Below are 15,348 nucleotides of genomic sequence, written 5' to 3'. Positions count from 1 at the left end.
CGCTTTGAAAACCACATGCACTTGGTTTTCTTCCTCTTTGCTTTCTTGTTTTTATGACCACTCTTCCTCTGCTTACCTCTTATCTAGAGTCTCACTCAACATGCAATAGTGATTTTAGTAGCTGCTGTGCTCCCCTTTATGCTAATGATTCTCACATATTTAGCACCAGACCAAACCTCTCTTCTGATTGAATGTACTACTGCCTCTTGTCCCCACCCAGGTGCTCCACAAATAGGTCTGCTCAATATATCTAAAACTAAGTTCCTGAATCCCTGTCTCAGTAAGAAATACTCACATCCATCTCCCAGCCTGGACTCTCTGGATCCTCAGTAACCCTCTTGTCCTCTGCTTCCCTCTCATCTGGCCACCTCTGCTCAGGTTTGCCTGTGTCAACTCTGATTATCGCAACAACTACTTAGCTCCAGGGTTGCCTTCTTTAGAGCAGGGGATGGCAAATTACAGCCAGTGACTTTTACATCTTTTAAAAAAATTAGTAAAAGAACCAATGAAATTGAGCACAGAGCTGTTAAGTTCACTTGCTCAAGATCTCACACTTAATAAGTGATGGAGCTGGGATTCGAACCTGGGTTATACAAAGGGTTATTAAAAGAATAGCTTTTGCATTTTAAAGGGGTTACTAAAAACAAACAAAAATTAGAATATAGAACAAGGACTGCAGGTGGTCCTCTATGAAGCCTGATGTGTTTATTCTTGAATCCCTTTACTGCGCCATGTCCTAAACCATTCACCATGTGATCCCAGAAGACCTTTCCAGCAAACCTGTTCATACTGTCCCCAAGCCTAAATCTCTTTAAATGACTTGCCATCACCTGAAGATAAGGCCCAAATGCCTCGTGTGATATATAAGACCTTTTATCTTCTGACCTGTGCCTCTCTGGCTTCATCTCTTACCATATCCCTACCTGTGACACTGAGCTCTGCCCTCCAGGAGTGCCCCATTACTTGCTGTTTATGAATTTGCCTGGGACCTTCCAACCCACTCTGTCTGCTAACTCTTCCCCTTCCTCACAGGAAACCTACCTCCATGGACCCCAAGGGTCCTGATGACCCCTCTATGTCCCACATAGCACCCTACTCTGTACCCATCTTAGCCCTTACCACTGTGCATTTGAATTAGCTGTTTAGTTTTTTTAAATTACCTTCTGGATTATGTCAGTCTTCCTCCAGGGCAGATGTTTAAGAATATGTCTTAATCATATTTTCTTCAGAATTCTAAAAACAGCCACTCAACAGATGAAAAACCCAGGAATGAATAAACAAAGGAATGGATAGATGAATGCCAGTGTTTAGGAAAAAAGTTTCCTAATTACTGGGAGGTTGTGGTCTGCATGGCTTTGCAGACTTCCAGCATCTAATATGCAACCATGTCAGAGATCCAGAGTAATACTTACTCTTAAATAAGCATTTCTGCCTTGCCTATATGTTCTCCACTAGAGAAGTTTCAGGAAACACCCAGATTCTATCAAAGTTGTACATTTTGAAAAGCATTGCCATAGAGTGAATAAGTACAAAGGGTAAATACCTTATGGCATCCAGACCATATCTCCATCACAGTCAGACCCATGGAGAAATCTTCATGGTCATCACCATTATAGCTAACATTTATTGAGCACTAATATTGAGTTTCAGGTGTGCATATATTCTTACAATAATCCTTTAAGGTAACTATCCCAATTTTACAGATGTTGAAATTGAGGCACAGAGGTGTTAGATTAACTTACTCAAGTTTTCACTCAATTAATGTAGAGCTAGAGTTTGAACCCAAAGCAGTATGACTCTAAGGAGTACTTCTTTTCATTGTTAGCTTAGTTGGATACATAGACTTGCCATCATTTTATAACAAAAGCTTTGGTGTCAAGTAAGCCTAGCATAAATTAACATTCAATATTACAGTCAGATGGCTTCCAGCATATGAGGCTCTTATTTTCATTTCTGCATATTTATTTTAGGGATGGTCTTTTCTTCTACTGGCAGTTATACCTTAATATAACATCTAACCAGCTATAAATACACACAATATAAGGCACCCTGGGCACTCAGTTAACCTTTCAGGCCAAGACTGAGCTGACAGTCATGGAATCACCATAGTTCAGTGATCAAATCATAAAGCATTTGCATAAGACTTTCCTTGAGGTTGTGAGATTTTTCAAAAGGAATACAGGTGAACATAAAAAATCATATGAAACTAGATACTGTGAAAAATACTTATTTCTTCTTAGGGATAGGATATAACTCATAGATGTTGTTCTACTTTCATGGAATGGCAAAAGGGCTAATACCAAGGATTTTCTGCCTTTTAATTCCTAAGCCTGGGCCTGTTTTCTTCCTTGTCTGAGTTTAGATGTTTCCATCTTATTCTCCCCTGCCCTCTTTGCCTGGAGGAGCACCTGATGATATATCAGTTAACACAGAGCCCACAGCAGTAGAAAACAGTAAAGCTGAATCAGCAACTTAGGCACAGATCCTAGTTCTGTCACTTCATATTAGAGTTCACCTGAATCTTTTAGAACCTTGGTTTTCTTACTAGTTAAATGATACTAACAAAGTCAGTTGCCAAGTTTTATTCTTCCCTTCAAAACAGCAAAGATGTGGGTGTATTAGTCAGCTTTCCATCACTGTGACAAGATACCTAAGATGATGAACTTAAAAAGAGAAAAGGTATATTCTGGTTCACAGTTTTGAAGATTTCATTCTATGGTCACTTATTGCTGTTGCTTTAGGCCTGAGGCAGCACCATATATCATGGCAGGACCATGTGGCAGAGGAATTTGCTCACTTTCTGACAGCTTAGAAGCAGAGAGAGAGAGGGATTCCAGTATTCACTTCAAATGTACACCCCAGTGACCTAACTTCCTCTCACTCAACTCCACTGCTTAAAGGTTCTGCCACCTCCCAATAGTGCCACAGGCTGATGATCAAGCCTTTAACACATGAACCTTTGGGGGTTATCCAAATCACAGCAGTAGAGAACAGAAATAGTGTTACAATGGATGCTCATTTGTCAGTATTCATAATCATTATCAGTTCGACATAGGGCCATTGTATCACACCATCTTCCAAGACGTCACAAAGAAAGAAGGTTTGCTATTATCACAAGGAATGTTGGGCAGTTGTTTAAAGTGTTGGGGTAGAAAGGTATTGAGGGGAAACAATGTGAGGGGGATCGTCAACCAAATCTAGGCATTGGAAGAGGATGTGCACATCGTACTGATTTTCTTTGCTATCATTTCTGATCCAGCAAGAAAGAGAAATCTGTAGCCTCTGAAGGCTTATACTAGCCAGAAAGCTTTGGATAGGATTCCAAAATGGTGTTGAATAGGAGATGAATTAAGAACTATTTGGAAAGCATTAACTTGGGCAACTCAGAGTGTGCACAGATGGAAACTTCTCAGAATGGAAGAGAGAATCAAATGGGAAATTCCTCCAGGGTCAATTTCAGAACCACAGTTGTGAATAATGCTATATGTAAAAGTCATAAGCCTCTGAAATGCAGTTTCCAAGTTTGCAGATAATATAAAAACTGGAGGCAGGGAAGATAGGGAGGGAAAAATAAACCAGTTTTAATTTGGTTTGGCTTGTTTCCTGTACAGAACTAAAGGAAATGGAGATGACAAATGTTTTTCCCAGTTGAAAAGTGTAAGAAAAGCAAGGCAGAGAAAAGGAACCATCTCAATAAATATATAAGCCTAGCACAAGGAAAGTATTGAACTCAATGCAAAGGTCACAGAAATGGCCATCAGGAATGAGGCAGGTAGGAGCATCAGAGGACACTAAACAATTCATGACAACCAACAGCACAAGTAAGGCTTGAAGTCAACACTGTCTAATCCCTGAGGGATCTGAGGATCTGCAGAGATCCCACTAGCAGTATGCTTATTCTTCTAGAAGGGTGGTCTTAGCAAATGGCAGAGGTCTGATAAAATGGTTAAGTTGGGTGGGTGTTTATTTTTTGTTGTTTTTGTTTTTTGTTTTTCTTTGTCTAAATAAAGAAATCACTGGGACAAATAGAGTGAAAATTCTTTCCTGTTGAGGTCAGAAGTCAACAAGATCAAATAGTAAACATTTCTGGATTTGCAGACCATCCTATTTCTGTCCCAGTTCTGCCTTTACAGTGTGAGAACAACCATAGACAGTACTTAACTTGTATGGCAGAGTTCCAATAAAACTTTATTTACAAAAGCAGGAGACCACTAAAGTTTGAAGATCCCCTATTCTAGGTGAATAGGAAATCCAGCCACAGTCATTTCACGCAGAGGTTTGGAGTTTGAAATGAATTACCAGCAGGCAGAAAAAACTACACACATTAGCAAATTCAAGATTTCATGAATTTCTAAAAAGAAAGAAGCTAAAAATGTTGGCAAAAAACTTGAGGACAGGGTTAAGAATGTGTGGTCAGGTGGCCTTTTCCATTCCAAAAATATTTTCTATACTTCCATCTGAGCAATAGTGAAGCTTCCAGCATTAAATAACTTTTAGTTGGCAAGTACATTTAAAATAGCAAAGGTTAAAAAAAAAAAAAAAAAAGTTGCCTTAGCCAAACAGTGATATGAAACTCTTCATGAACCTCAGATCAGTTCCCCCAAAGTATCTGTATGAAATAAAACTTCCTTGCAAGCCTCTGGGCTACTATAATTTTTGGTTTCAGAAAAAAATATTCTTGCTCATAGAGGAGGTCTCACAGCATTCCTTTTACCTCATGCTTCAAACCATTTAAAATCCAGACTTTAGTGATTGTCCATTTCCTTGAGTAACTACATACCTTGGTACAAATTACCCCCCACCAAAAGTGAGGCCAAACCACATGTCTTCCTATTAGGCCCCAGTGGATGCCGGGATGTGGTCAGTTTAAGAAAAGGTCAAAGGTCATTCCCACTGCCTGATTCCCCTCATGCACCAGCTGTGCAAATTACTTGTGTGAGCCTCCTCTCTAAAATGGGAAAATATCAATCTAGTAACTTGATAGTGAGAATATAAATGATATAAAGCATATATATAAGTATACATACATACACATATATATATATATATATATATATATATTTATATTTATATATTTGGTTCCCATTCCCCCTTTGTGGTAGGTTTTAGCCTAATCTAAGGAATCCCTAAGCAGAAAAAGAAATCTTCATTTCAAGATAAGGAAAAGACATTTCTTCCTATAAGCAGGAGTTCGGAACCAACGGTCTTTACTCAGACTGCTTTAAATTTGCTAATTTGCTTATGAATTCACAGTTTTCCAACTCTCATTCTTTTGCTCTTGTTATTTATGTACTTTCCTGAAATTGCAGGATTCTGGCTACTTTTTTCATGTCTAAAATTTCAGAATTTAGTTAATAGTGTTAAAACAGTTATAGAATAACTAGTAGTCCTTATTCAGACATTCCTGAATCAAGAGAATTAAGGCAGTTGGCAATCCAATGTGCCCTGTGGCCTTTGTTCTCAGCAGCTCTTTTCCTTGCTTTGGTTTCTCAAGCAGAAAACCCCTTGCACCTTCCCTGTATCCCTGGTCTATATTGTTTCCCTGAAATCCCTGCACTTCTCAGTCATTTACCTATGCCAAAACAGCTCCTCACCACATCCAGAATATGTAGCCTCCAACACAAAGAATGAATAGTAATGATGGCAGTGATGTCAACAACAGCTGCAGTAACAAAATAATACCCTACACATCAGCAGCCTGAATTTTCCTATGTGCCTTAAATACATTAACTTGTGGAATCTTCATAACATCCCTAGGTAGGTGCTACAGTTTTCATTTTATAGATGAGAAGACTTTGTCACTGGGAAGTTTAGTAATTACTGGCCCAAGGCATCAAAGCTACTAAGTAGTAGGCCTGTGAACCCAGTTAGTAGGGCTCTCAAATTTGAGCTCTGATCCACTATCCATTATGCTACCTTGTGAAAATGGTCACTTTCAGCCCCATTGCTTTGAAGGTAACTAAACAAGTACTGATTAAGTATTTAGTGGGCCAACATCATACTGAATACTGAAGATGGAACTATGAAAGAAGTGAGAGAGTACCCACCTTTGAGGTAATAACTTATTCTCTAACTGAGGAAATGAGACATTATATTTGGAAAGGGCTTTGTAGAGTAGCTTAGAACAACTGGAAGATCAGGAAAGGGATGGAGTTTTGTGGATTGTGGTGGCACAAAGAAATAGAATTTGAGTTAGTTCTTAAGGGATAGGGATGTTTTGGAAAGGTACACAGGATAAAGGATTGCCTGTCTTTTGCCCAAAGCTACTGATAAGGAGAATCAAAGAGACTGTTTTTACTAAGAGATTTGTGCAAGGATGTGGAGCAGGTTAAGTTTGAAAATACATGGAAGCTATTGTTCTAAAGAGAAAGAATATACCTATGATTCCCAGCCTACAGTCTTATGTTGAGCCCTAAAGTGTTTTTAAAAATGCTTACTTGTTAGGATAAGATGCCTAACATGGCACAATATCATGGGCCATATAGTAGAAGGCAATTCTGATGGGAAATTCCAAGGAAGCTACTTCGTTATCACTGCCTATACCATTAAGAAACAATTAACAAATAATCAAAAAAAAAAAAAAACCACCAGTTTATTAAATCTGATATTTAAACAAGCATTTTTCCTTGCAAAACAGTAAGAATGAATCTATATATTCTTCACAGAAGCTCTCTGATGCCAGTACTATCTCCAGTTTATACAGGAACTTAGAGGTTCACACAGTTGAATAGCTTGCCCAAGACCACAGAACTTCAGACTGGGGTCTGAGTCTCTTGATTCCAACTTTGGAAGTTTTTCTCTTTACACAGCAGTGTCTCGTGGTTGGTCAGGGAGGTCAGTTTGAAAAGAGGGACTTGCATAAGGCAGTGGTGTTCACACTTTAGCCAAGGATCAAAAAGACATCATGATGCCACTCCACTCACAGAAAGAAGTAAGATCCTTTAATTACTGCACATTGTAAATACAGAGGTGACTTAACCTCAAGGAGATTGTACTTGGCCATGAACATCTCATCCATACCTTACCCCCATGTATGACAAGGATTTTTATTTATATAATGAAAACAATTTTTTGCAAGTGGTCCTTACTTGACTGTAGTGCTTTAAAAGACATGCTGTCACAGAGAAGCTTACATGTAAAAGACCCAGAAAAGCAAACTGCTCCTTTACTTTCTGGCAAAAGTATGGGCAAAGAAATAAAGCAATTGGGTTTAGCCCAGTAAACCAGAAGGGAAGTGAGATGAGGGGGAGGAAGGAAAGAAAGGAGTATTAGTATACCTAATATGACCACAGTACCATCTGCTACATAGGTCTTAATTATGCCCATCCCATGTCCCCTCATCTTCTGATTTCTTAAATTCCAAAACAACCCCAGAGAAATTTTTCTGGTTTTGCTTGGAAAGCAGTGCAATGCTTTTGTGCCTACACATTCTAAAACAGGCCAATCAAATTTGAAACCTAAATACAAAATGACAGAAATCAGCTACTAACAAATTAAGTTAAATTAATAAAGTAGACGCCTGGAATACAAGGAAAAAATTTTTTTCAGTAATCTTTCTCCTTTGATGCCAGGCTAGCTTTAGAGACTGAAGAAAACCTCCATCTCCACAGTAGGCTCTGCTTTGCCTTGCTTCCTAGAGAGCCCAACATGGAAACATTCCAGAACTACTGCTCCCCCTAGTGGCAGCCTCCAAACCCCCATCTTCCAATTTAATGGGCATATTGCCATAACACAAGGAGTCAAATCCTCCCTTAGCCTTAAAAGGATGTATGCCTTCAGAGATTGTTGGGAAAGGGACAGAATATTTGAATGGGCCAAATGTGCATAGGGTACACTTATGGACAGCTTTCTGATGACAAGAAAGCATGACTAAACAGTTGAACATTCTGGTGGCAGTCCCAAAGGTATTTGGCAGGAGGGAGGGGGCCAGGTGGTGCCAAGATCAAGAACGCCTATTTCAACTCCTGACTCTGACTCCACCTCCAGAGAGCTGTGTGCACTTGAACTAAAGAACTCAGTTTTACGAATATAATTTATAGGCTTTATTCCTTGAATATTTTATCTTAAGACAATACTTAAGACTTTTATGAAGGCCTGTATTATAGCCTCTTCATCTTTGCATGCACAATTTATAAAATAAGAGCAAAACTGAATGCAAAAATCTCACGACTTATATTCCTTGCCTTCCATTTTCACTATTCGTAATTAAATCCTTATGGTTTTGTGCCCAGTAGGCTGAATCACCTCCTTCTTTTCACCAACTCTATAGTAATCCTTCTCCAGGCCTCAGTCCTGGGCAGAAAACACTGTGATTTACTCAGCAGTGCCATTGCCCAGAGGAACTAATGTAGTATAAAAGCTGCTAACCCTACATGAGAAAAGGGGAAAGAAAAAAAAAAAAGAAGAATGAGTTAGGCCAAGTATTGGAAAGGGGTATATCCTCTGCTAGAAGTCAGACAGTTGCAGTAATTTTATGTAAAAAAAACCATAATCTGAATATACATATCTAATAAATTAAGGGAGATGGGCCAGTATCATGTGTCCCTCCCCCTTCCCCAGGCTCCTTGCCTTCTCCCTCACACTCACCATCCAGGATCCCAGCGTCACTAACAAAGGGCATTGGAAGCACCAGAGCATGGTGTGGAAGTTCTCTACCTATTTATTTTAACAATTCCTTCAGCTAAATAGGAAAATATACTAGGTTTTAGAAGTTGATAAACTGAAATTTGGGAAGTGAAGAGATTTACTAACGACCATTACTTAAATCATGGCAGAACCAAAATAAAGTTCAAAAGAACTCTCTTCTAGCATTCTGCTCAAAGTGTTCAATTTAAGAATCCTTTTTTCTAGGAAAAAGAGAGATGTTTGCTGGGCACATTGGTGCATGCCTATAATCCCAGCAACTCAGAAGTCTGAGGTAGGAGGATTGCAAGTTCAAGACCAGCCTTAGCAATTTAGTGAAACCCTAAGCAACTTAGTGAAACCCTATGTCAAAATAAAAAATAAATAAATAGAAAGGGCTAGAGATGTAGCTCAATGGTAAAACACCCCCAAGTTAAACCCCCAATAACCCCCTCCCCCAAAAAGTAAGAAGTTGCTATTTGAAGGCAGGCAACTATCCTAATGGGTTTGGGGATTTAGCAAGTTTTAATCCCTGTCTTTTCAATGTGATGAAACTGAATAGTGATCTGTTAAGTTCAATCATCCTAAGTAATCAGTTCAATTGAAATTTGATTAAGCCCACTTTCATTATTCTTATTTGGTAATTATTATGGAAGCATACAGATTCTTGAGATATCATGAAGCTATAAATCATAGTTTTTTTTTTTTAAATGTAAAACAGCTTGAACACCTGCAGAGGCTCAGAATGATATTGCATTATGTTGCATCTGATAAGATTTCTTTAGAAGTATTACTTGACCTACCAACGAAAAGTTAATAGTGTAATATAGTCATCTTTCTTTTATTAGCTTCTTTGAAATAAACTAACATATAAGTGTTTGCTTTTGGGAAAAACACAACTCATGTTTGATGGATGAGTGAATGAACGCATGGGGGAGTTCCATCACGATCTCACACAGCTTTCCTTTCATCACGTGCTCAGTTCCAACCCGTACTCAATGCCACAGAAGCTCGGCTGTCCCCTGTAATACTGATGGCTTAGAATGGTACTGAATCAAGCACAAATCCTCCAAAAGCTTCCCTTTAGCTGAGGTGTTCTATTTCCTTCCCCATCTTTACCAGCACTGCCTTACATAACTAGATTGATGGGATGTAAGCCTTGCTTCCCCTGCTGCCTGCCTTTCCTCTGGCAGGAGGTAGAAGTAAGCCATGCAGTAGGCCCAAGGCCAAAAGCAGAGCAAAGAAGGCCTGACTCAGTGCCAGATCGGCTACCCACTTCAGGATGATTGAGAGGTGACCAGAGGTGCTGCTGAACTACAAATGCCAGAGAGTCTCAAGAGACCCAGCAAGATAAATAGAAAAGAAAGGAAAGAATTGTCTAGTGGGAGAATGTTGTGGGGCAGGAGATCTGACTAGTAGTCTTAAATTCACCACCCAGTCTTATGAGCTCCCCTGATTTGACTGTTTTCCTTTCTTTCTTGAAAAACAACCACCCTATTGCCTGCTTGCCTCCTAGCCTCCTAGGGATGGATGTTAACATGATATTGGGTAACCAGTTCTTTGAGCTTTTCGAAACTAGGGAAATGGAAAAAATCACTAAGATGGAAATGATTGACTTCAGGAGCCCAGAAATCTCCACAAAACGTCTCTGGGCTGTGAATGCTCTGTCAACCTAATGCCCTGTGCACTGGCCCAGGCCCTGGATCTCCAACCCTGTCCTCACCACCCTCCTAGGTTCCCACCTTCATGTATACATTCCAGTTATTATCAGTCTCGCCAAGTCTCCAGGACATCAGCTTCGAGCCATTGGTAGTCATTAATCTGCTTAATTGCCATGATGAAGTAGGTAGATCCTAGAAATGGCAAAAAAAAAAAAAAAAAAAATCTAGAAAAGGAAAATTAGTAGACTGAGATTGGAGTGCTTTTTGTTTTATTTTGGTTTTGGTGGTGCTGCTGGGTATTGAACCCAGGGCCTTGTTCATGCCAGACAAGCACTCTACCAACTGAGCTATATCCTTAGCCCTAGAGTGGGTTTTGAAGTTTATTTTAGGCACTTATGATTTGATTCTTGTAATTTTTGTGGGGTGAAAAATAGTATCTGACCTAGCCTGTAAAGTTTCTGGAATTGTTTCTTCATGACACAAAAGGGCAAGTTTTGCTTTCATTCTGCTGGACACCTTTGTTACAAAAGGCCCTGTGTAGTAGTATGGGAAATCAAAGCAGCAAATAAGACCTGAGTTTTGTGCCCCATAGTATTTATAGGCTAATGAAGCTTGTGTGTGTGTGTGCCTGTGTATACAGGGACACATAAATATATATGCATACACACACACATATATACATATATTGAGAATTGAGAGGTACTTATACAATTTCTTTCAAATGCGTGCATCAGATCCTCTTGTCAAGATCCCACCCCAAACATTAACAGATGCCTCTTCCATATTTGGAACCCCTGCCTTCTTTCTACCCCTGAACCAAGCCCACTCCTCCTTCATAACTTTGCATTGTCCTGAGTAAGCCTTCCATAAATCTCTCTGCACCATCTTTTTCTACCATACTCTCTCATCCCTGATGTTATGTGGGTTATATGTATTCAGTGCACATGTCATCTGCTTCAACTATTAGCATTTAGATAAAGTAATTAATAAACTGCAAAAGCAATCAAAAGCCTCCTGATTTGAGACGGCAATCAAAATCACACCAATTGAAGTAGCAAGAGAGCCTGGTTTCCTGAATGTTCCAATTGGTCATTTAGTAGTTTAAACAGAGTTCTAAAATACCTCGAGGTTCCTTCCTGTCCTTCCAATGTTGAATACCAAAAGGAGTCTGCTGACTTGATATTTCTTTTCTCTTGCTCCAGGATTCTTCTACAGCCAGATGATTCCTTACAGATCTTGGCACCAGTGGAAGCTGATGTGGGTTTCTATACTTGCAATGCCACAAATGCCCTAGGATACGACTCTGTCTCCATTGCTGTCACATTAGCAGGTAACCTGAAAATCCCCGTTCAGTTCTGTTCAGAAGACTTTGTTGAGTGAGTGTTTACAATATGTCACACAGGCCCAGGGACACAAAGATAAAAAATGTGACCCAGACCCTGCCCTCAGGGAGTTTCTAATCCATAATCATAATAGAAGCGAAATGTGAGGTGGAATGAAGTGGGTGCTGTAACTGATAACTGAAAAGCATGCAGACAGTTCCTCCCAGCTGGGAGTCTTCAAGTTGGGGTGGGTAGAATTTTGATAAGCAGAAATGAGGAATATTTATTTATTAATTTATAATATTTATTCTGGACAGAAAGAAAAACATGAGCAATGGTGATATGTGCAAAGTACCTAGTGTGTTGGGAACACTAATTGTGAACTATGATCATTAAACGCTGTTTAGGGATCCTGTCATTTTTCCTTGTTCTGCTTGTTGCAAAAATGACTTTGAGACCTACAGATTGCTGGAATTCTGTGAACATGGCTTGGAGCAGGAATGTTATTCCAGAGAACTTCTCTCTGATTCTGCTTTACTTCACCCTCTGGCCCTAATGCACCTGCCAACACTTGTGCTTTATCTGTAGAGTTTAAACAAAACATTCTACACACAGGAACTAAAAAGCACTACAGCTCAAGACAGTGATCCCAAGTCTGTGGTCTCGTAGTAATGTACTTTCATAAAATCTCTTTACATGGGACAAATCCATGCCCTTGAAACTAAAAGAGACTTTAAATACCAGCTGGACCAATGCCCTCATTTCTCAGAAGCCAGCCAACCCAAGGTCACACAGCTGCCCAGCTAGTGCTGGAGACAAGAGGGAAGCTGAGATCTCCTAATGCTAGCCTATTTTTCTCTTCACTGCCTCACTGATCCTATCAAAATAGGATCCTTTCTCTTAGATCTGGGCCATAGAGTCCTTGTGGCAGTGTGTCGCATGTGTTCGTATTTATTCTTTTCAATCGCTGCTCCCATCAGATGATTCAGTAGATGCTAAAACAGTCAACATCACCCTACACTGACCTCATCCGTCTGTGCTGGGATTATGTTGTCACACTGTACTCCAATCACACATGCTACTCCCTTGCATATCTGTTTAGCAACAGTATTTCTGCCCCCATGACCTAAGGCTGATCTGGGAAGGGACCTTTAGCAGGCAGCTTTGCAGGGAAGATGAAAGTCAACAGTGAAGAAGGCAAGCTAAGGGGCTCTGGGGTGGATTAAAGACTGATATTATTAATGCCTGTTTTTTGGTGGATAAAACATTTGCTTTCCTTCTAATGTATTCCAGTTGCAATCTTTATTCTCCTCTTTATACAGAGTCCAGATGCTCAGCACTAATTTTGTTAAACCTCTTCTGCCATCCACCCTCCACCCTCCCACCTGCCTTAGCAAGGGCACTGCTGACTTCCTTCCAATTGCTGGCAAATAGTGGCCTTGCAGAATTAACTCTCTTGTTTATATTTATCCAGATACGGTTCAGCTCTATCATAGACTAAATACCCTTTGTTCACCCGAATTTAATACGATTAATGGGAACCTGTCTGGAATTAAGCAAGGCAATTGTAACATCAGGCTTGTCTTCAGTTCTTTGAAGAAGAGCTATTGAAGCTGCCAACAGGTTCAAAGCCAGCAAAGAGAAACAGAGCGGCCAAAGAGGCACCAGGGAAGGGGAGGAGAGGGGCCAGCTGATGAAGTATGATCGCAAACACCACACCCAGGTCTTAGGGAGCTACATCCCTGTACTTGAGCTGCTGGGGTTTGTTCAGGTCTGCTGGCAAATCTGTCCAGCAGCCCCTCTGATGGAAAGCTCAAAATGCATGCGCAGTCTAAAGATCAGGTTTGTGTCTTTATCTGGGATTATCTTCCACACCTGCATGATGTTTACACTCACAGTGGGAAGTGACTCATCAGTTACTGTTCTGATCATACCCTCTGCCAAGTATTGTGGGACACACAGAAAAGAAATACAAAAATCTGAGTTTTGTGTTCTGTGATGCTTACAGACTAGTAAAGGCAATTGATGAACACATGACTACCTAACACTGAAAAATCTCTACAGTTTACTTTAAATGCATGCAACTGGATCCTGCTCAGTAATATGTAAGATAGAACCTAAATTTAGGGTGGGCAGGTGAATGTCAAGCATTTCTGAATTGATTACCAGTTAGACTGCTTATTAGCTTTGTGATCTTGAATAAAGCACATAACCCCATTATATCTCTGATCTCATCTGTAGAAATGAAAATACAATTTTGTAAGGTTGCTGCAAGGTTAAAGAAGATCATGGCTATGAAAAAGTGCTAGCCAGTCACATCATTCTTAATAAATGTAGCTTCCTATTCTTTTTGTAGCTCTTCTAGAATGAAATATGTTGAAAGCAGTTCTAAGACGTGAGAAACATAAGTCCAAATCTGCTGCCGTGTATTTTGCAGTTTAAATCTTAACACTGATATATTCCAAACATAGATTTAGTTTGCTTGCAATCAAATCCTCATGATAAATTTCAATTTTAAAGCAATCACTGAGCTCTTGCCTCGACTTTAGTATAAATATAGACCAAAGAGAAAAAAGTATTTTTGAGGCTCAAGATAATCAGGTGTCCCCATGATTTCATAAGGAAAGTATGGACTTCGGTCTTCCAGTGCACCTGACCAGATTCAGGGATATTTGTTAATAATGATTCACAAGAGCAGGCATAGCATGGCAGTTAAGCCTGTAGGATCTGGAGCCTAGGGATGCAGGTATGAATCATGGCTCTGTCACTTCCTAAGCTGTGTAACCCTGAGCAACTTCTTTAAACTTTCTTAGTTTCTTCATCTGTTAAATGTACCAGATCAGAGGGTTCTTATGGGGACTGATTGTACTCATTCATAAAAACTGCTGAGACTTCTGCCTGATGTGTAGCAAACACTCCATATTCGTTAGATATTATTATTAGGACAATGCTTAAAGCCAAAGTCAACTTACAGCAGGAGAGAAGAGTGCTTCAGAACAGCTTTCTCTCCATGTCCCAGTGGCAACTAGGAAAGCTGACTTAGCCATCTGGAAAGTACTTGGAGCACTTGGATTCAGAGTAAGGGAGTTGACTTGTGATGAGGAATATTTCACAAGGGCCACAGGGAGAGAGGCCTCATGAACTCTCACTGGCCCTCAGTGAGACCTTTCCCATTGGGTTTGCCCATCAAGCCCCAGCTGCAGTGTGCTGCAGTTTCTGTCTCTCAGACTCATTTTACTTTCAGCACTTACTCACTACACAATTTAACTTTAAACACAAAAATACTATTTAGTTTCAGACACACTAATCCCATCAAACCTTCCTTGCTCTGCCTTGTTTGGGCCTGCAAAATATTGTCTTTAATACCTTTTGCTTGTCTCCAAATTCATCCACTGTGTGTTGAGTTTCTTTTCTGAGTCTCAGATTCAAGACCCCTTGCTGGAGATGGCCAGTGTTTTTCTATCTACCTCTGTGGTATAGCCCAGGAAATGCACAGCACACATGTAGCCCCTGTGGCACACAATGCCTCTCTCCTGAGTGTACTTAAGTGAATGTCTGTTTCACTGCTCAGGGTGTAGTTGAGAGGGCCTACAGTGGAGGGCAGGAATTATAAAACTATCACCAATATGTCACAGACCTAACATTTTGAGTATGGATTATTGTGTCCAGGCATAAATCTGGCTGAGTAAAGAGGAGTTTCTGACGTGTACAGAGATTGGAGTGCCATCTTAGCCAGTTATATT

General features: G+C 40.0%; 1 protein-coding gene across 2 annotated transcripts in view; it reads left to right on the top strand.

The window, feature by feature from the left end:
• Window positions 1–15,348, top strand: part of Adamtsl1 (ADAMTS like 1) — a 368,881-nt gene that overhangs the window by 265,428 nt on the left and 88,105 nt on the right. For both annotated transcript variants that reach the window (XM_047525412.1, XM_047525411.1), the window contains one exon: window positions 11,486–11,613. In XM_047525412.1, coding sequence (XP_047381368.1) covers window positions 11,486–11,613 — 128 coding nt within the window. The remainder of the gene's footprint in view (window positions 1–11,485; window positions 11,614–15,348) is intronic.

This window comes from Sciurus carolinensis, chromosome 14, assembly GCF_902686445.1.
Source record: "Sciurus carolinensis chromosome 14, mSciCar1.2, whole genome shotgun sequence".
NCBI classification, from domain to species: domain Eukaryota; kingdom Metazoa; phylum Chordata; class Mammalia; order Rodentia; family Sciuridae; genus Sciurus; species Sciurus carolinensis.
Note: the sequence above shows the minus strand (reverse complement) of the source record. Positions and strands in the feature narration are given on the sequence as shown.